The sequence below is a fragment of the Podarcis liolepis genome, assembly GCF_965112155.1.
Source record: "Podarcis liolepis genome assembly, chromosome: 3".
NCBI classification, from domain to species: domain Eukaryota; kingdom Metazoa; phylum Chordata; class Lepidosauria; order Squamata; family Lacertidae; genus Podarcis; species Podarcis liolepis.
Window position 1 is genome coordinate 92606681 of NC_139557.1, and position 20801 is coordinate 92627481.

The 20801-nt window shown below is 42.4% G+C and overlaps 2 protein-coding genes across 2 annotated transcripts in view; one reads left to right on the forward strand and one right to left on the reverse strand.

The window, feature by feature from the left end:
- Positions 1-1450: 1450 nt before the first annotated feature.
- On the reverse strand, positions 1451-20791 carry LEFTY1 (left-right determination factor 1). The gene is made up of 7 exons (XM_083496142.1): positions 20659-20791; positions 17546-18907; positions 9635-9779; positions 7731-7952; positions 4548-4791; positions 3648-3887; positions 1451-2111 (listed from the first exon to the last, which is right to left on the reverse strand). Exons 3-7 carry the CDS (start codon positions 9639-9641, stop codon positions 1772-1774), a joined length of 1053 nt encoding a protein of 350 aa, XP_083352268.1. The 5' UTR covers positions 9642-9779; positions 17546-18907; positions 20659-20791; the 3' UTR covers positions 1451-1771.
- Positions 14447-20801, forward strand: part of TMEM63A (transmembrane protein 63A) — a 36185-nt gene continuing 29830 nt past the window's right edge. The window contains exon 1 of the mRNA XM_083496077.1: positions 14447-14579. The gene's annotated coding sequence lies outside the window, so the exon portion shown is untranslated. The remainder of the gene's footprint in view (positions 14580-20801) is intronic.

Consider the following 20801-nt stretch of genomic DNA (forward strand, 5'->3'; position numbering starts at 1 on the left):
CTTATCACAGGGTTTTTGGCTCACTTTTTAACCCATAAGGTACATAGATCAGCCTTCTGATGGAGATAGCAAATAAGGACAGAGAATATATATGGATTCTATATCATTAATAGGTAAGTGCTTTTTATGATTCCTAAGATAGTTTGTGGTATAATAATATGGTCTGATTGTCATGGGCAGAATGTTGGTCATGGTCTGGGAGCAAGTTCAACTGAATAGTCAAATCTGCCAACCTCAGTTCACTATCTATAGATGGCCACAATCCAGTCAAAACTGACCACTTTTAAAGACCCATTGATTTCAACTGGAGATATTTAACTACACACTGTACTCACCCACTAAAATCAGTGCAGCTCGGAAATGCAAAACTTTCCATGGGTGTGATCCAAGAAAGGTGACACACTTTTAAAACTCTTTTGGTTTCAGTGGGCAAGTGGCCTAACACAGCTGTTTATTGCAGCAGCCCTGGCTACAAGCTCCCTAGGCAAATGGTGCCTCTGGGACTGGCCAGGGGGTGCTGGCTGCCAGGAGCTGAGACGTCTCAGAGGCTGGGGTGGCTGCGGCAGCTGCCTGGAGGACTCCCAAGGAGAGGTGAGAGGAGAGGAGGCTGAGGGAACACTGCAAAAGGGAGGGTGTTTGAAAAAGGGTGAGAGCTTTCCACTTGGCAGGCAAGGGGTGACATAACTGGGCTCCTGAGCCCCACAGGGGTGCTGCAGAAAGAATGGTATTGGTCAAGGGAGCCATGCACTCTAAAAGCTTGAAAACCTCTACCCTCAATACACCCGTTTACTTTTTCTCCACAGGAGTGAATTGCAGCCATTCACTGCCATGGGAGAAAATTACACTGCACTCTGGGACACTGTTGCAAGTGAAAGTAAACCTGTCCTCCACCCCTGAGACCAAGGGCTTAGTCTTTACCCACAGGGATCCTGCAAGAGGTGCTGTAGGACTCTGCTTGGAGACACATGCAATTCATCTCAAAGTGCTCCTTGTAGGATGCTGTCCTCTCATCATACAGATGCCTATCCCTTGTTTTGATGGGTGTTTTGCTAGTAAGAACAGAAGAAGAGTTTGGATTTGATATCCCGCTTTATCACTTCCCAAAGGAGTCTCAAAGCGGCTAACATTCTCCTTTCCCTTCCTCCCCCACAACAAACACTCTGTGAGGTGAGTGGGGCTGAGAGACTTCAGAGAAGTGCGACTGGCCCAAGGTCACCCAGCAGCTGCATGTGGAGGAGTGGAGACGCGAACCCGGTTCACCAGATTAAGAGTCTACTCGCTCTTAACCACTACACCACACGACAGAAGAACTGTCATGAAGGACCAGTGAAAAATTCATCTACTCCAGCAATCTTTCTCTGGTGCTGACAGCTTTGAACAAACTGCTATTGCTCACTGAATTTGGGATTATATCCTACTTTGCTGCTCTGCTGTGGAAAATGATAGATTCCCAGCAACCTCTTGTACAAAGGCATCCTATCTGCAACAGTGGAGATAGAGCATAACCATCGTGGCCATGAAAGGCAGACATACAAGTTATATGCTGCAAAATTCCATCCAGATTGAAACAACCTGCATTTGCGACTGCAAAATTGTATACCTATGACAGGAGAGGAACCAAATTATTGTTCAAATGTATGAAGAAGACCAGCAACCGAATTCAGTGTGCCACGGGTGATATGTGGTTAGAATTAGGAGAACTAAACGAGGAAAAGAGCACCCTGTAACAGGCTGCCTCTTGCCTTGCTGCCATTCTGTGTTTGGTGTGTGGCTAGACCGCTGCTATATGGTCCATGATGCAGCCACATTTTTCTACAATCATATTAGGGAACTCTGCCACCTCAATTTCAGTGTAGTTTCCCTTCTTGACAAGATACATCATGGGGAGCGGAGAGCTCTCCACCACAGCACAGGTTCTCTCTCCGTAGCCGAAATGGCGCAGCAAGTTCTTGGGTTGCCGGCAGCCACCCACACAGTGGTAAGCCTGGTAGCCGGCCGGCTCGATAATCCAATACTGTGTCCAGGTCAGCTCTCGGAAATTGATGTAATGTTCCTGGCGGCAGCAGGTAGTCTTCTCAGTCAGGGTTCCTCCTTCACAATCTCCAGGTCCCCTGCCGAAAAGTAGATAGTTTTATGTCTGACATGTGGAAAGACCTGAGCTAGAGACAATCTGGAGCTTACAAATGTTAGAACTGGCGCAAACATGCTTATTCTTCTAGTGTTTAAGTGTTGGTATGTGTTTGATTGTTTATTACCCTTTCGAGGCACACGTGATATCTTTCCACATGGCTTCATACATACGTATCTTCACAACAACTATGTGAAGTGGGTTAGAAGGGCAGAGAAATCCAATCACCTCTCCTTATACCAAACTTGGGGAAGAAGGGTTGGGTTAGGTGGAGGGGACTCTTCTTCCAACTAAACCGACCTCCCACCGGCCAGTGCTGATGTTGTCAACTTTCCCCTTCTGCCCTCCAAATGTGTGGGTGGGCAGTAGGCCTAACCAGAGGGAGCCGGTGGAAAGCCATGAAATGGTGTGTTCTGAGGGCAGAGAGGAGGCAACATTAAACCCCACCGTCCTGTCCCTTACCTGCACGCCTTGGTTGCCCTGAGCAGCAGGGGCATGAATGTCCTGCTACTCCACAAAGCCCTGATGCTGACGGTTTGGTTTGTACCCTAAGATGGGGGTTTGGGAACCTGTGGCCCTCTGGATGTAGCCGGACTGCAACTCCCATCATCCTTAACCATACTAGCTGGGTCTGATGGGAGTTGGAGTCCAACAACAACTTGAGGGCCCCAGGTACCCCAACCCTAGACCAAAAGATGGCAGCTGATCCAGACTCAACCAGTGGTCTCCAGGTGAGCAGGGATTTGAACCCTGGACTCCCTGGTCCACTCTATCCACTGCATCACACAGTTTAGCAACAATAAAGTCTGTATTTCTCCCTAATAAAACATTGTTTTAATGAACCAAACATAATTAGTTTCACCTATTCTTTGTGTGTGTGTGTGTGTGTGTGTGTGTGTGTGTGAGAGAGAGAGAGAGAGAGAGAGAGAGAGAGAGAGAGAGAGATTCACTTGCAACACAATCCTACCCATGTCTACTCCAATGTAAGTCCTATTGAATTCAATGCAGCTTACTCCCAAATGGGTTAGAATTGCAGCATAACCTTTTCTCTCTCTCGCTCATAATGGTTTGTGTGAGTGTTTGTCTCCAGTATACTGCAAGAATGTAGCAGTAATCAGCAGCTTTTGGAAGAGATTAGTTGAATGTCGGGATTTTTGTGTACCACAGTATATATGTGTACCTGTATATCCAATGCAACCATTGCATCTTTTAAAAGCAATGCAAGGTGGATGAGTGTCTCAAGATCAGTTCCAAAAGTACAATGGAAGCAAGTAGAGGGGTAATCCTAAACAAAATTACCTAAGAGTTACTGCCACTAAGCATAGCAAGGAAAGTAAACATGCCTATTGTCATGCTGTAGGACTGCAATACTGAGCAAAATCAACTGAGCTTACTTTTGAGAAAACATGGTTTGGATTGGGTCTAAGGGCTATCTAAACTGTGCCTGAGTTTGTCTTCAGCATTAAAGGGAAGAAATAAAATTCCTCGGTCACCAATATGATTAAAGTTTGAAACTTACCCATAGTCTTCCAGGTTAAGGGTATAAAGCACCAACTCAGGCTTGCCCAGTGCTTTGTCCGAAGGATCCTGAGAAGTAAAGCGCACACTTTTGGCCATTTCAGAGGCATAGCTGCCTAATCTTTCTCCTTCAATCCAGATCTCCAGGAGCATCGGCCCCTGCATCTTGGTCTTTAGCCAAAAATGCACTGCCTGGGTGACATCGAAATTCCTCCAGCCAGACTCCATAAGTGGAACTAACCTAAATGGACAAAAAATGGGTTAATAGTGGAGAGAGAACCTAGAATAAAAACACATATAGGGGGAGATATCTACTAGCTTCTTTATTCCAGAATAACAGACTGAAATTGAAAGAAAAACATTGGAATGAGTGAGTATACAATATTTGTTTTCAAACAAGGAACTGAACTAATAGGACTTTTGCCTGATCTCAGAGCCTATTCACATATTGCATTCTGAACTTGGGTGGAAAAGGCGCCTCAGTTTAAAAGGCAAAATAAAATTCACTTAGGTTAGAAATGCTGTAAAAGCCTAGACTGCAGACTCTTGATCTGAACTTTTGCATAAAGGCTTCCCTTATAAGTAACAATTCTTTATACACCCCTCCCCCAGGGTGCATTAAGATGTATGCCTGACAATGAGGTAAACAGGTAAACCCTGCTTTTGTAATTGCAGAGCAACAGATTAGGCAGACAAGCTCTTCAAGAAAATAACAATTATGATGATCATCTTAATAAATGATCTGATCTGGGAAATACTGTAAGGAAATGAAGACAGTTTGAAAACCATGCATATATCTGAGAAAAGGCTTTCCCCCTCTGCCCTTGAAACAGCCCTGCTGAGTGTGGTTCTATTCAAGTGCACCTCTCCTGAGCCATTAGATTAGACTCCTCCTTCGTACCTGGAATCAATCAAAGAGGTCCGGTTGGTGCCATTCTCTTGGGGCTGCACCCAGTACACGCTCACCCTGGCATTCATGACTGGCCGATGAGATGGCTTGATGGGCAGGTGTTTCCTCTCCAGGGGCTTTTTGAAAAGCTTCAGCTCAGCCATGGTGACTTCGCTGTTTGCTGGTATCCTGCCTTCCATGTCGAAGATAAGTTTTTGACGGGTGGTGTCTGAATAGAGAATGTCTCCAGGAATATCTGTTATGAATTTGGAAACAACTGAAATTCTTATATTCATCATTGTTTTCATCTGTCACTTAAAACAAAGACTTTCCTTTTATGTTACATCAGAATAGGGAGAGGAATCATCTGACCCGCCGGATATTATTGGACACCAACTCCTTTCAGCCCCAGCCAGCTGGTCCAGTGGTCAGTCCAACAACATCCGACTGGTCACAAGTTCCTCATTCCTGTGACAGATCAACCTGTGCACCCCAGTGCACCCAGTGGATAAAGAGAAAGACAGTTTAATAGGTTGTTTTTCCAGTTTGGGACATTTTGTATTTTGGTTCTGTATAAATGCAGGCTGTTATTTTAAAATAACAGAAAAAAAGGTTTTAAGTTATGCATCAGGAAAATCTTTTTAAGAAAAGCTTAGCACTGGAAGGAGTTGTCTACAAAAGATATGAAATCACGTTGCAGTTACATTATTTACTGGACACCAGTTCTGAAGATATGGCAGATTGGTACTCAGTGCGAATCTACTCTCTACTGTTCCTCTGCAACTTCATCCCACACTGTTCCTCTCTCCCACCCTCTGGGTGATGGAAATATGCGCTAGTATGGACTGTGTCAACTACACAGCAGGAATCAGTGAGAAAGGCAACTGTTTACCCCCCCCCCCAATTTTTTTTACTCCAATTGCAATACTTTCTGAATTGCGAGCTTAGTACATAAAACACAAACAGAGATCATATAAAGGTGCCTCTGGTGCCTTTCTTCATTAAAAAAAAAGAGATAATTGTGCTAGATAATACACTAAGTAACTATGTGCTACACAGTCACTGGCATAGTGAGTTGAATTGTGTCACACACTCCCTTGGTTGTTGAGAAATAGTACAACTCACTGTGTGGATGGAACCCATAAATAAGAGGTTCCCTATGTACTTAGAGCCACCGTGAGTTAATGGTTAAACCAGCTACCATACAGTATATAGTCATTTTTTCCCACCTAATGCCTATTTTAAACCTTCAGTCCCCCTCCCCCGAATGTACATTGCTGAAGCAAGCATGTCTGGTCTGGTCAATGTCTGGATGGGTGTCATGTAGCTTGAAAGCTACATGTACAGTGCCTTCAGTTCCATCATGGAAGAAAGATGTAATATACATGTAAGAAAATAGATAAAGGAAGTACAGATACAGTAAGCAGGCTAAGGATCGGGGGGAAGAGGGTGGCGCTTGGGGGGGAATTGTCATCGCGTCACTCCTTGGTGTGTGGAGTGCCGCAGGGTGCGATTCTCTCCCCGATGCTTTTTAACATCTTTATGCGCCCCCTCGCCCAGCTTGTCCGGAGTTTTGGGCTGGGCTGCCATCAGTATGCTGATGACACCCAACTCTATCTGTTGATGGATGGCCATCCTAACTCGGCCCCAGACACACTGACCAGATGTCTGGAAGCTGTGGCTGGATGGTTACGTGGGAGCCGGTTGAAGTTAAATCCTTCGAAGACAGAGGTCCTCTGGCTGGGGCGGGACGATATGGGATCGAGGGGGCAACTCCCATCTCTTGCGGGGGTGCAATTGGTGCCAGCACCGTCCGTTAGGAGTTTGGGTGTAATCTTCGATACCTCCCTTTCTATGGAGGCGCAGATTACAGCTATAACAAAGGCGGCATTTTTCCATCTCCGCCAAGCTAAGCAGTTGGCCCCTTATCTCTCTCGCCCTGACCTAGCCACTGTGATCCATGCGACGGTCACCTCCAGACTGGATTATTGTAACTCGCTCTACGTGGGGCTGCCCTTGAGACTGACCCAGAAACTCCAGCGGGTGCAGAATGCCGCAGCGAGACTCCTTACAGGGTCTTCGCCGCAGGATCACATTCATCCGGTGCTATACCAGCTGCACTGGCTCCCGGTGGAGTACAGGATCAGGTTTAAGGTGCTGGTTTTAACCTTTAAAGCCCTATACGGCCTAGGACCCTCGTACCTACGGGACCGCCTCTCCTGGTATGCCCCACAGAGAAACCTACGGTCTACAAATAATAACACCCTCAAGGTCCCAGGCCTCAGAGAGGTTAGGCTGGCCTCAACTAGAGCCAGGGCCTTCTCGGCTGCAGCTCCAACCTGGTGGAATGCTCTGTCACAAGAGACTAGGGCCCTGCGGGATCTGACATCTTTCCGCAGGGCCTGCAAGACAGAGTTGTTCCGCCAAGCTTTTGGTCAGGGCGCAGCCTGACTCCCTCCTCTGGCAACCGGCACAGAATTTTGTTTAATCGGTTGCCATCAATTTGATTTTAACTAATTTTTATAATGAAATATTTTTAGAATGTGTTATTATTTGATTGTTATTTGATTGTTGTTAGCCGCCCTGAGCCCGGCTCAGCTGGGGAGGGCGGGATATAAATAAAATTTATTATTATTATTATTATTATTATAAGGAGTGGGCAATCCTACATCCACTTCCCTTGCAAGCCTCACTGAACTCAGTATGGCTTATTTCTTCGTAGGTATGGATACGATTGCATTGTTACTTGAGAATATGTCCTTTTGACATGTGGAGTAAACACACAAGATTGTGCTGCCCTTCAGGAAAGGGATGCAAATTAATCCAGTGAATTTCTAATAGCAGAATAACTGTATGAATACCACTTGCAATATAATACATAATAACATGAAGCATGAGATACTTATTCAAGAGGTATACATTCCCATAAATCAATCCTGTTTAATTGTTAAACAAGTCTATTGCAGCACCTTATCATCACATTTAGGACAAATGTATTGTATATACAGAGAGACTTAAGCTGAAAAATTAATCTTTGGGTATAAATTTAGGTCTGCATTTCTCAGAGATACTGTTATAGTGATTTGCATAATAGTTATTACACAGCCAGAATCTATAAAATTCTAGACCAGATGCCGATTTCAGTTTAGGACTGATTTGCTTTTAGTTACTTGTGACGATAACAGCAAAGTTTACCTGCATTGCCAGGAATTCCTCTCAGGATTCCAGCTAGACTTGGCATTGCTCTCCGCTTCTCTCGGCGGCGCTTCAGCATAGACATGTATTTATTCCTTGTATTTTCCGGAATGACCAGATTTTCCACGTCTGTCCTCTGAAGAGCAGGGACCTCAGGAAGCCCTAATTTATCCAGCAATATCTGTTTGAGTCCTTTCTGGGTAAATCCATTCGCAGTGGCAGCTATGATGAGAGCACAGGTTACCAAGCATCTGAGATTCACAGCCATCCTTTGCCTAGCTATCGGTGGGGAGAAGAGCCCCTAAATCTCTCTCTCTCTCTCTCTCTCTCTCTCTCTCTCTCTCTCTCTCTCCTCAGCACAAGCTGTTCTTGGCGAAGAAGAGACAGCTCTGCAAGGTTTCAAGCTGCCTGAATGGGAAAGGGATCTAATGTGGTGGGTTTATATAGCAAGTCTGATCCCACTGGCATTACAAATTCCACAAGCAGAAGTGAGGCAGGGGGCTTGGAAGTGTTACATCCCCTTTGATACATCCAAGCTATAGTAACACCTTCCAGTGCATTTGAACTTAAAACAGAAATATTTAGAAGACTCTCTACGCGTTCCCAAAGCTCTCTGTGGCCCTAAACAACTCGGGTTTCCTCCAGTCATTCTGTTGTTGTCTGCCGAATCTCCACGAAGGAAAAGACATGGCAACATTATGAAGTGCGCTGTGTCACCTTTTTTGTGCAGTGAATACATAAACTGGGCAGGGTGGGAGGGTTGGGACTAATTCTCGGACCACTTAGCATTTGTAAATCACATCAATTACTGTTATTCATAAGATTAATATTAGGTCCTGCTTCATAACCCAGAAAACCTCATGCAAAGTCTTGTGGATATCAGTGGAGATATATACCAGTGTAGAGAGCAACTAAACTGCCTTTCTGCCAGGTGCAGATCTATGGTGTTCATATAGATAGCCAATGTAGCTCAATGCTACATGGATCACACAGAATTCCTTAAATTTGATCATAAAGATGGAACACACTATAACTTGTAACATATTAATTCTCCTAACAATAGCTACATTAATAAAAAATTTCCAGAACAATCTCTCTAGTTCAAGTACTTTCTTTTACCAAGTTAATGAATTACTACAGTTACACTGTTGTTGTTGTTGCTGCTGCTGTTTAATAGTCATTAATCATAACACTTCAGTAGTTTATCTCCTTGAACCAGGCAAGGTTGAATGTTAGATTTCTGAAACATACAGGTTGGGCATTTAAGGCAGTATTCAACTAACACATCGTTTTTCAGGAGAAAAACCTGGTAAAATCCCATTACTGCAGTAACACCACTTATTACAGAAGACAACCATCTTTGAAAGGGAACAAAGCAACAATGAACTCCTTTCCTCGGGGGTTATTATCCTTCTAATATGGGGAACGTTTGCCTTGTTAATCTCTGTGACATTTCCATTCATAGCAAAAAAGCATAGTTACTGAAAAATTAAGCACATATGGAGAGCTCTGCTTGACACTATCATGCATGGGCGTTGCCAAGGGGGGGCAGGGAGGGGCAGCTGCCCCCAATCAATAAAAATAAATAAAAATACACAGCAAACTGAGGTTCTGCCCCCACAACAAAATGCGTACCCCCCCCCGAAAAATCCTGACTATGCCCATGCTGTCATGTCCAACATCCTGTTCCCCACATCTTTACAGCCAGTTGCTTATAGGAAGCCCACAGACAGAGCATAAGAGCAGCTGTTCTTCCCTCCTGAATAATAATACTTTTATTATTTATATGCTGCCCATCTGACTGGGTTGCCCCAGCCATTCTGTGCTCCACAGCAACTGGTATTCAGAGGCATGCTGCCTCTCATCCTGTAGATAGCAAATACAGGTTCACAGCTTAGCTTTACCTTCCATTAATTTGTCTAATCCCTTCTGGAATCACTTGGTGGCCATCGCGACATCTTGGGAAAGCAAATTCCATAACTATGCTCTGTATGTCGAAGTGCTTCAGTTTGTCCTGAATCTTCCACTACTCCGCTTCATTGGAAAATCCTAGTATTATGAAAGAGGAAGCCAAACTTATCTACTTTTTCCACACCAACCATGGTTTTGAAAAACCTCTATCATGTTTCCTCCTTATTTCACTTGTTGCTAAACTGAATACCTTTCCTCATAGTTGCTTCAGCTTCCTGTTTGTTATTATTATACTGTTCTCTCTTTCCTTATTATATCATTACATTATATAAGGTTACCAGATTTTTTTTCAGTGAATCAGGGGACACTTTTCAACTTCAATGGATTTTGTCAAAATGGCAAATTCAGTTCAATGTGTATTACTTTACACTTGTTTACATTGAACTGAATTTGCAATTTTGATGCCCTTTCATCTAGTTGGAAAGATCCTTTCAGAGCTCTTTTCAATATCTTTTATCACTCTAAATAATATGGTGTTTTCTATAGATTTGGCTACCTCACTGTTCTCCCCAAACTCCAGGTCATTTATGAACAAGTTAGAAAGTTTCAGTCCAAATAAGGATCTTGGAGGGACTTCACTTTTTACATCCTTTCAATATGAGAACTGTCAATTTATTACTACTCTCTGCTTCCTGCTCTTTAGTCAGTTACTGACCCAAAAGAATCTGTACTCTTATCCCATTATGTTTACTCAGGATCATTTGAGCATCCAAGTGTACACTGTCAACCTGATCACCCCTATCCACACATGCTTGTTGACACTCTAAAAGGTTTTAGAGAGGCAGGACTTGCTTTTGCAGGCCATGCTGATTTTCCTTCACCAACACTTGTTCTTCCACACTCTCATTTACTCTGCATCAAGTGTGCTTCCACAACTGGTTTGAGAAGCTGTGTACACACACTAGCCACAATCCTGTTGTTTCTTATGCAATACTCTGTCTTGATACATTTCTCCCAAAACCAGTTTCAAACCAAAATGAGAAAAGGACAATCTACCTGAGTTTTAATTTGTAGTGTACTGCAATGTGTAATGTGTTCACAGCATAAGTGTTTGATGCTTTTATACCCAGCAATGCTTTCTATGAAAAATAAATTTCAGTTCATTGGAATGGTAGGTTTTCAATGAGGTTTTAATAAAAAGGAATGTACAATTCCAAACAAATGTAATATTTTTTTTAAAAAAAATACACCATAATTGTAAAACATCATTGGTCATGACCTACTGTAGTCCTAGAGAGATCCCTTACACGGCAATTGTGTACTCACAAGAATCCCCACCACCACCTGACCATAATTATCACCTGTTTGCAGAAGCTTTGCTAGAGTCTTAAAGGACTCAGAACACAGACTCACAAAACATATTTGCATAAATGTAGAGAGTGCCTCTGGGCAAAATAAGATGGCAGGTGGCTTCAGTCACACCAGCACTGCACTTTGTAGCATGCCCAGCTGCCCTGTAAGCAAATACTTTAAGTTTTAAAAAGGGAGGGAAGGTGTCTTCCACGAGAGAATTTTGTACTATGTGAAAGTAGCAGGATTTATTTGGATAGCCCAAACAGCATGATTGAAATGCACACTTGCAATCTTGAACTGCACCTGTATTAGATGTCTCAAACCCTGTGAAATAAACCCCCTGAATATTATTTTCTTTTAACCAATCTAATGCAGGATGAAATACCCAATCCTTAGGCATGGATACAAAAAGACCTTCATAGCCCATTTTCCAGGGAAGAGATCATAAAGCATTTTTGTGTATTCTGAAGGAATAGAAACAGAGTTATCTAATACAGCTATCCACTTTTGGAATCAGGACTTACAAAGCAAGCATGAACTTTGACTATTGCTGTCATCACAGAAGTACTCTACCCAAAAGTGTGACCGAAGTTCTGAATCACCTGCTCATTATTTTCATGGATTTAAGCGGTATGTGTTAAGGTCTGTTAAGCATTAATGATAAATACCATCTTCTGGTGGTGCACTGCAGTGAGGGACCCTAGATTAGAAAGTGCTTTCTTTCATGTCTGATGTCCAGTCTAATAGAAAGAAACCCCTTTAATGCCAAATGTGTATTGGAAGCAGATTTATGAGCTCAACAGGTAACGTAAAATTATTAGGCAAACAGTTGAAGCTCAGTTAGAAAGAAAAAAATGTGGATTGAACTCTTTTTCACACAGTGGTGATTATCTCCTCCAATTGCTGGATTTACTATTCCCTTTTTGTCATGCAAACAAGAAAAGGCAGGCATTTTATAGGAGCTCCTTCTTTGTGATGTGTATTGGAATCTACATGGTGGATTTAAAATGTCAGACAAGGGATTTAACGTGTCTGCAAAGAATGAAATATAAGAGACCAGCCAAAGACTACATGTAAAGTTTATAGTGGCCATTTCAGCAAATGTAAAACTAGTTTTTGCTCTCTAACCATACCATAAGGATCACCTGCTTTGTTGCAGGTGTGTATTTGCATAATGACAACATTCTCTTTCATCAATAAATCCTATGTGTTAAGTGGGAAGTGTGATAGGCTCAAACCTAATTGTAAAGATAAGCATTTCAAACACATCTGCAAGAGAAAGTATGACAGCATATTTGCTAGAGGTGGCTAGTGCCTCAGTTTATTTAATCTGATGTTTATTCTTATGCTTTCCATAGTTGTCAATGGGCCATGTTACAAGATAGGCTATACCAAAGTTTACTGTATTTGCAGGAATGAGATGCAACCAAGCCAGACTTGCAGCAAAATGAATAATCCTTCAATACTGGAAAGCCCAGACCACACCAAGCGAAGAAAACTGGATACAGGAACTCCTGCAACTACTATACAAGATTATATTCTATATACATAAAATCAAGCTTCTGGGAGATTGGAAGTGCATTTTTGGACCTCTTCACTGAGTAATACCCACAACAAGAAACAGTGGGAGGCACAGGGCAGTGAGGGAAACCTGCCTGACTTAATGGATGTTAATCTAGGACTACGGCAGAGCATTGCTGACATTCATTCATCCTAAGCTTTATCTAGGCATGCAAACCTGAATACTGTATAGCAGGCATAGGCAAGCCTGGCTCCCCAGATGTTTTGGGACTATAATTCCCATGATCCCTAGCTAACAGGACCAGTGGTCAGCGATGGTGGGAATTGTAGTCCCAAAACATCTGGAGAGCTGTTTGCCTATGCCTGCTGTATAGCATGCTAGATAACTGAATGTCAGAGATGAAAATGCTGTATCCAGGCAACGCAAAGTGACTTAGAAAAGAGAAAAGAGGAAGCAAGAACGAGGTCAGGTGGAGGGAGACTAAGGGTCTGTACTGTTACATTACAGTGGTACCTCGGGTTAAGAACTTAATTCGTTCTGGAGGTCTGTTTTTAACCTGAAACTATTCTTAACCTGAGGTACCACTTTAGCTAATGGGACCTCCTGCTGCTACTGCGCCGCTGCCACACGATTTCTGTTCTCATCCTGAAGCAAAGTTCTTAACCTGAGGTACTATTTCTGGGTTAGCGGAGTCTGTAACCTGAAGTGTCTGTAACCTGAGGTACCACTGTATATGAATGTGAAAAACTTAATAAACCATGGACTAAAAACAAACACTAACTATAGCATTTAAACTTTCAAGCTTCAAAAACCACTGTTTGAAGTTGGTTTGTTTTAAATGAGACACAGGTTGTCAGGCATGACAAAGCAAACTGCAGTAAGTATGTAAAAACGGAAGAGGAAGTTTTTGAACTCTTCCTCACACCATGTAGGGGGAGGAGGGAGCACAGGAGTCTCAATGTGGTCTATGAGGCTGTTTTCCCCAAACCATGTCCACCTGTGCGACACCTGACATCATTAGGGGAGGTAGAGATGTGGCTGGATCAGTGGCCTGACTGAGCTCCCTGTAGGGAGCTTGCCGACTTCCCAAACACCCAATAGTCAACTCTGAATACTGGAAAGGGCTGCTTTCCCCCATAGAAATTACTCTGATTGTCAAGATTCTGAAACCCTTCTCAGAGTTTTCTTGCTTGCAGAGGTTAGATGATGATTGGGGAGGTGGCCTTTTCACAGGAGGCATCATGTGTTTAGAATATCCTCCCTAGGCAGATCTGCAAGATAACATTATCATCTTATAGACAACAGGTTAAGATACTTTTTCTCTCTAAGGTTTTTATAATGGACGATCAGCAGTGGTTCTGCTCTTTTCATCCAATTTTTATTTTTATATTTTAAAACTGCTCTGCTCACCCTGGCAGCAACTTATTTGATGGTCTTAGGTGTATGTAGGTTTGATTCAACTGTGTAATTTTTATTGTAAGCCACTTTGGATTTTTAAAATAGAAAAGCAGCATATAAATATTTTAAATAAAAGCAAACATTTTCATAGAGAATCAAGGGAGGGTATTATTTGCTACAACCCTCCTCCTGTGTAAATTTAAAGAAGAATTTGCATTATTTGTCCTCAGGGATTATATTTCTCCCAACATGGAAAGCACGTGTTCAATACATAAAATGTGGCACATTTCAAGTCACTGTTACTGCAGACCGAGTTTTTACTTCAAGTAGGCTATATGAGATGGTGCATGTTATTGTACGAGTTAGTGGACATTATCTATACCCCATCCGACTGCACTCTGCAGCAGAAAATAGTGGGTCGGTTTTAAATTATTTGCACTTAATTATGCTTTGAACTATATTGAATTATAGTGAATTATATTGCAGTGTGCCAGGATTTTCTGCATAAAAGACCTTTCTATGGCACTTTTTAGAAAAGGGAACAAGGAGCACAACAGCTTAATTACTTTCCTTCAGCTAGCTATTGCTCACTTCCTCTTTCCTCAGGAGTTGAATTTTGTTTTGCTGGTTGGAGACAAGACAAAAGTTCAGCATACCAAGACCTGGTAAGCATTGCCTGCCTGCCTTATGTATACAAACATAGTTTACCAGAGCAATGAAAAACAGCCAGATTATTGCATGTATATTGTTGGACTGCTTTTTATTATTGCTGTTTTATTATTGCTATTTTATGATTGTTAAATTACATCTTGTTCTATCAGTGATATATGCTTCCAGAGGTTGCATTCCTTTAACAGGGATCTATGTTATATGCCATTTTAAAACGGCATGTAACATAGCTGAAGATCTATAGAATTAGAAAATGATGTAGAATGGTGCAACGAGAGAGGCTTGCTATGGATTTCAGCAGGTGGTGGATTACACCTATAATTCATTGGCATGCAAGTAGGTTTTCTGAATGTGACTAATTTGACTAAGCTCTTGGTTTCCTCTTACATCTTGTGGCTTCAATTTGCACAGGTTAATTATGCATTGCATAAGAAAAGTTCTTCCTATAATTAGAATTCTGTTGACTTTTAATTTCTCCATGTGTCTCTTGTTCCAACAAAGGAAAAAGTAAATGCTGCTCCATTCATTCCCACCCCTTTTAAAGGTCCTTCTGCAAATAACAGCAACTTCTACTAGGTGTTATTTGGATACATTAATAAAGACCTTCAAAGGCAGAGCCTGTCACAAACCTCATGCAAATAAAATACAAGGTGATTTGCATTTCTAAATTTCCTAGAAGGTGCTGGCTCCATCACCTCAGCCAAAATACATATTAAAGACCAATCTAAATAAGAATTGTGGAGAAAGTCTCCTGCTAAAGACCTGCGAGATGGTTAGTGCAAAGAGCTTTAATTCTCCAACTGTAAATTAGGAAAGAGGTGGCACTTTGCTAGATCTTGGCCAAAAAATTACAGAGACTGCTGTAACATTTCCATATATGGTATGAATAGTACATACGCTGACTGTTACACATTATTAACAATAATATCATTTGAGATTCTGGAACAGTTGCTTGAGTTAAGTGACAGAACCTTCCATACTCAGAGGATTTTAAAAAACATTTACTCAAAGTATGTAGTACTTTGTTGTTCACAAAAAGTATAACTTCTGTTTCTCTCTCTTAGCATTTGTGTGGCAGGGCCTAAATATATACACAACTATCTTTCCTTTTACACTGGCTCAGTTCCTACATGAACTCTAGAACTCAAGATCCAGCAATAGTATGAAACTTCTGTGTGTGACATAATGAAAAAGTCTTAAAGGCTTTAAAAATGTCCAGGGGTCACAATAAAGCTCTTTGAGGAATTAACATATATTAACTTCCCATTTATTAAAGCTGGGGCTCACCCAGTGGGAATTGCTTTACTCAGGATTTTCCTGTACATGTTTGTTGTATTTATGACACATTATTCTTTAAAAAATGACTTTCCTATATTTTAAAAAAGTCATATTTAATACATATAGTTAAATCAGCTATGTTAAAATTATAATAATTAAAAAGAAGGCAAAACTAAGCACAGGTGTGTGTATGCAGGTGGTAGCTTGAGGGTCATTATTTCTAGGAACCATCTCTTCAAGCCATTTAGGGCCAAACTATGTGAGATTACGGAGCTCTCACATGTTCAAAGGGATTTAACCTCTTTTACCTCTTTACTAAGATCTTACAATATGGAGATCACACATGTTCAAAGGGACTTTACCCCTCAGGCTCATATATATATCTTTTTAACCTGGGATGGGGAAGCTGTGCTTGACTACAACTCCCATAATATCTGAACATTAGCCTAGCTGGCTGGGACTGATGGGACATGGAATCCAAAGACATCTGAAGGGCCACAGCCAGTTGTCTTAAACAGACAATCTGAATTAAACACATTTTGAGCAATGACAATTTCCATTACCAGTTCCCAATAAAAAATGACCTTGCAACACACTGTAAATGCATCCAAGAAAGCCATGCAGAGCTATCCTGTTGTTGCTTATACTTTCCCCGTGCTGCATTAATTTACAAAATACTAGTCACATGCTTAGTTGCAAGACAGAAGATTCATGAGACGTGACTGCTGTTTGATAAAGGATGACTCAACAAATATGTTACCCATGTGCTAGGAGCAGTGGCGTAGCGTGGGTTGTCAGCACCTGGGGCAAGGCAAGTAATTTGCGCCCCCTAACCCTTGGATTTGCGCCCCCTAACCCGTGAATTTGCGCCCCCTAACCCTAACCCCCAGATGTTGCGCCTGGTGCGGCCGGCCCCCCCTGCACCCCCTACACTACGCCACTGGCTAGGAGAATGCACACTCTCTATATGTGATAAAGGCGGTGGCAAGGGCTCGGAGCATTGCAGAGAAAGAAATAACTTCTAAGAATGCAGGACTGTTTGGTGGAAGCAGCAGCAGCAGTAACCACCCTATAGAAATGAAGTATAAAGCAATTTCAGGGAGGGGAAGTAACCAACACGAACATGTAACAATGAAAGAAACTAAAATTGTGCAGAGTCGGGTAAGAATGCGGGGTGGGGAAAGGGGGGATTCATGGGTGAGAATTTTTGTGCCAGCTCTTTCATTTTGTGCTTTCAGTTACTACAAATCTGGAATTATTTTATCATACTATTCTGAACTATAGCCAGCGCCATTCGGAACACGCCTGAATGAAGAGAATCCAAGAGACATTTTCTGCAGAGAGTATATGGGATTATAGTGGAATTCTTCTGTGGTCTGGTTTGGTTCTGTTTTACTAATGTAGGGGTGTGGGGACTTGTGGGCCCCCAGATGTTGCTGAATTACATCTACCATCACATTTCCCAATCAGCCATGCTAGATGAAGCCAATGGGAGTTGGAAGTTAAACCCCATCTGGTGGGCCACAGATTCCCCACTCCTGTGCTAAAGTCATTCCTTTGGGGGGATGGAAGCAGGCACCTCTCTATCTTATTAAAATAATGTAATCGTACATTTCCCTTTCACATCCCTTTGCTGCCTCTAGCTACACTGCATATGTCACACCAACAAGAGCTCCCTGCCCACCTCAAAGAGCAGCACTATCTTGTGTTCACCGCATTGGGTATGTTCTGTGAGATTATCAGTGGGAACTCATGCTGCCTTCCTAAAGTGCAAAGGAGGTGTGAATTAAATTACTGTCACTGCAGAGCTGTTAACAACGCGAGCATCTGTACTATTAAAATTAGAACTGTACAAATGGAAGCTCACAACAAAATGCTCCCATTCAAAGTTCTAAGCAGCTTGAAGAAGAAGAGTATTGTAGGGTTGTGTGTGGATCAGGTAGCTGGGGTCAGATAGCAGCGGAGGTTTCAGAATAGAGAGCAAGGAAAACAGATTTTTTTTTCCTGTTGTGCATGCATGAAACCTTTTAATACTGCCATGTGATTAAAGAATTTGCATACAGGGTTGGCTTCCAGGCCTGAGCTGCTGTTGTTGGCATCTGTCTGTCTTGGGAGACAATGAAGTGCGCCTTGGGAGTAGAGTGAAACCGTTTGAGAGTTACAGCACCTGCTGTGGTTGTAGAGACTGATAAGGGAGAAGCTGCTGGGGCAGATGAAGGCATCCAATTGTGCTGCTGCAAGTGTACCATGGCGTTTCTTCTTTCTGCGCTCCTTCCAGCAGCGGTCATTCATCCTCTGGCCATTGCTGTGGATGCATGACGTAACTGTCTCAGGCACTGCAAGGGATTCCCACACAGTGGGGTTAATGTTGCCAGTCACGTTTGCAAATGTCTTTATAAGAGAGTTGGTCTCACAACAGGCCTTGTACTTGAAGCCAGCTCCCCATAGAGCACGTCCTAGGGATGCTGCCATCTTCATTTCTGTAAATATGACCAAGCCAGTGCAGGCGTCGCTGAGACAGGAGTGTGAATATGCTGGGAATGTGGGCTTGATCTTATTCACATATTTGTTTGAGACTCTGTCCTGCCATGCAATGCCCAAAATCTTCCTGATGTAGTGCATGTGGAAGGCATTGAGATGTTGCTCCTGGTGAGTGTAATTTGCCCATGACTTACTACCATAAAGCAGTGTACTCAACATGCAAGCCTGGTAGACCTTTGTCTTGGTATTGGTAGATCTGGGCAAAAACATTTTGTACAGCATGTTTTGAATGTCAAGTTAATTCAAATTCTAAATAATAATAGCAAAATCCAATAGATAATTATACAGGTGCCTTCTGAGCTGGCTCAAACTGGTCTGGGCTACAGCCTAATGTTCATGTAACAGGAAAGACTGGCTTGCATCTGCTCAGTATTACAGATGAGTGCAAAAATCTGATTTATACGGTACTTGTGTAATATTCTCACTTTATGTTATGAAGGTACATGTAAAGCATCAATGGTTTACATCTAAGAAGCATAATATGTGACGAAAACTTCAAAAGGATCTGGAAGTAAAGTGTCAAGAAAATGAATTAGATCTATTAATTAGGGTTTCAACAGGATAGCATTTAACAGCTAATCTGGCCACAGTTCAACATTCACCACTCAGAAAAAACAAAATGCCTGTGTAGTGGAAATCTTGTGACCACAGGGAGCAGTTATGTAAGTGGTAACTCCTCGTACCACCTGCTGCCCAAAATGTTGAGGATATGTACACCCTACAGGGGCGCTGACCCACAGAGGAAAATCCTGCTGGGAAGGATAAATGGAAAGGTGAGATATATCTGAATTTTGTATGTCCGGGTGTCCAGTAATCTAAGCCACATATGAAGAAAGTCACACAAATGCACTTGCATATTTAGTTTCCTTCGGTGTTAAAGAGCTGTTCAGGGGATATGTGGTATCTTCAAAATAAAATTGTTAGAAGGATTTAAGAGAATCCTGACCCATGTCACAGACACTACGTTTTCATTTATTCCCAGAAATGAAAAGTGCTTGCTAACTAGTGAGCAAATGCGGCTTTTGCCACCAGAAAAACAGTGCCAAACAAAAGCAATTCTGTTCACAAATTGAGGAACAGATGGGCTTACAGTGATTAGTTGTAACCTTGTGTTTGTGCTGTGGGGTGCAGCAGGGCGCTATTCTGTCTCCAATGCTATTTAACATCTATGTGATGCTGTTGGGAGCTATCATTAGGGGATTTGGAGTGAGGTGTCATCACTATGCTGATGACATTCAGCTCTATTTCTCTGTAACATCTGAATCAGGAGAGGCTGTGCAAGAACTGGATCAGCGCATAGGTGGGCTGGATGAGGACCCATAAACTAAGCTTGAAACTTGGCAAGACTCAGACAAAGAACATTTCCCAGGTCTCAGAGACCGACCAGTTACTTGCTCTGAATCAACTTGTACTCCCTCTAAAGGAGCAAGTTTGTATTCAGGTGGTGCTCCTAGATCCTATCACTGGAGGCTAGAAGCACCTTTTACTAGCATTAGCTGGTAAGAAACACAGCTGATGAGACAATTTTTTTTAGTTTGTCTTGAATTTTCCAGCATTCAGCTTCCTTGAATGGTCCTGAGTTTTAGGATCATGGGAGAGGAATAAAAACTTCCTCTTATACAATTATGCATGTTGTGGAGAAAATGGATATCTCTCTTACCACCTTAATCAAAATACACCACAATCCTAACCATGTTTACTCAGAAGTAAGGCATACTGAATTAAGTGGGTATTATATCCAGATAAATGAAGTTAGGAGTGCTTTTGAGCATGTGTAGGTTGTTTCCCCCACACCACTAGGTAGAACCACCAAATCCAATTCCAATGAATTTGAAGGGATGTGACCTTAAATAAAGTCACAGAGCTTCTCCTTTCAGGTAGGTAGGCGTGTTGGTCTGACGCAGTCGAAATTATATATATTGTCCAGGAGCACCTTAGAGACCAACCAAGTTTGTTCTTGGTATAAGCTTTCATGCACATGCACACTTAGGTATCTGAAGAAGTGTGCAAGCACATGCACACTTAGGTATCTGAAGAAGTGTGCAAACACACGAAAGCTTATACCAAGAACAAACTTAGTTGGTCTCTAAGGTGCTACTGGACAATTTTTTTTATTTATTTATATATTTCGAGGGCTTCTCCCGTTAGAATACACAACCTGTGAAGGGGCCACGAAATACTCGCATCTTCGTACAGCCTGCAAACGGCGGCAGACCTATACTTGAAAACGAGGCTTGCGTGTGTGTTATCAGTTACCAGCGAAGCAGCAGCTGCCTTGTTTCCTCCCGCCGCACCTGCGAAGATTTTACAAACGCAACGACCACAGCCTCATTGCCATCTTACAGAAAGCGGGCGGAAGCACGTCGGCGCGCAGCCTGCCGGTGGTGCCCAAGGGCGTG

What these genes read in the sequence shown, in the direction of transcription:
- LEFTY1 (XM_083496142.1), bottom strand. An exon ending in AGGAATTCCTGGCAATGCAG is followed by an intron (nt 4,792 to 7,730) that starts GTAAACTTTGCT and finishes AATTCATAACAG; the next exon opens with ATATTCCTGGAGACATTCTC. An exon ending in ACCTCTTTGATTGATTCCAG is followed by an intron (nt 3,888 to 4,547) that starts GTACGAAGGAGG and finishes TTGTCCATTTAG; the next exon opens with GTTAGTTCCACTTATGGAGT.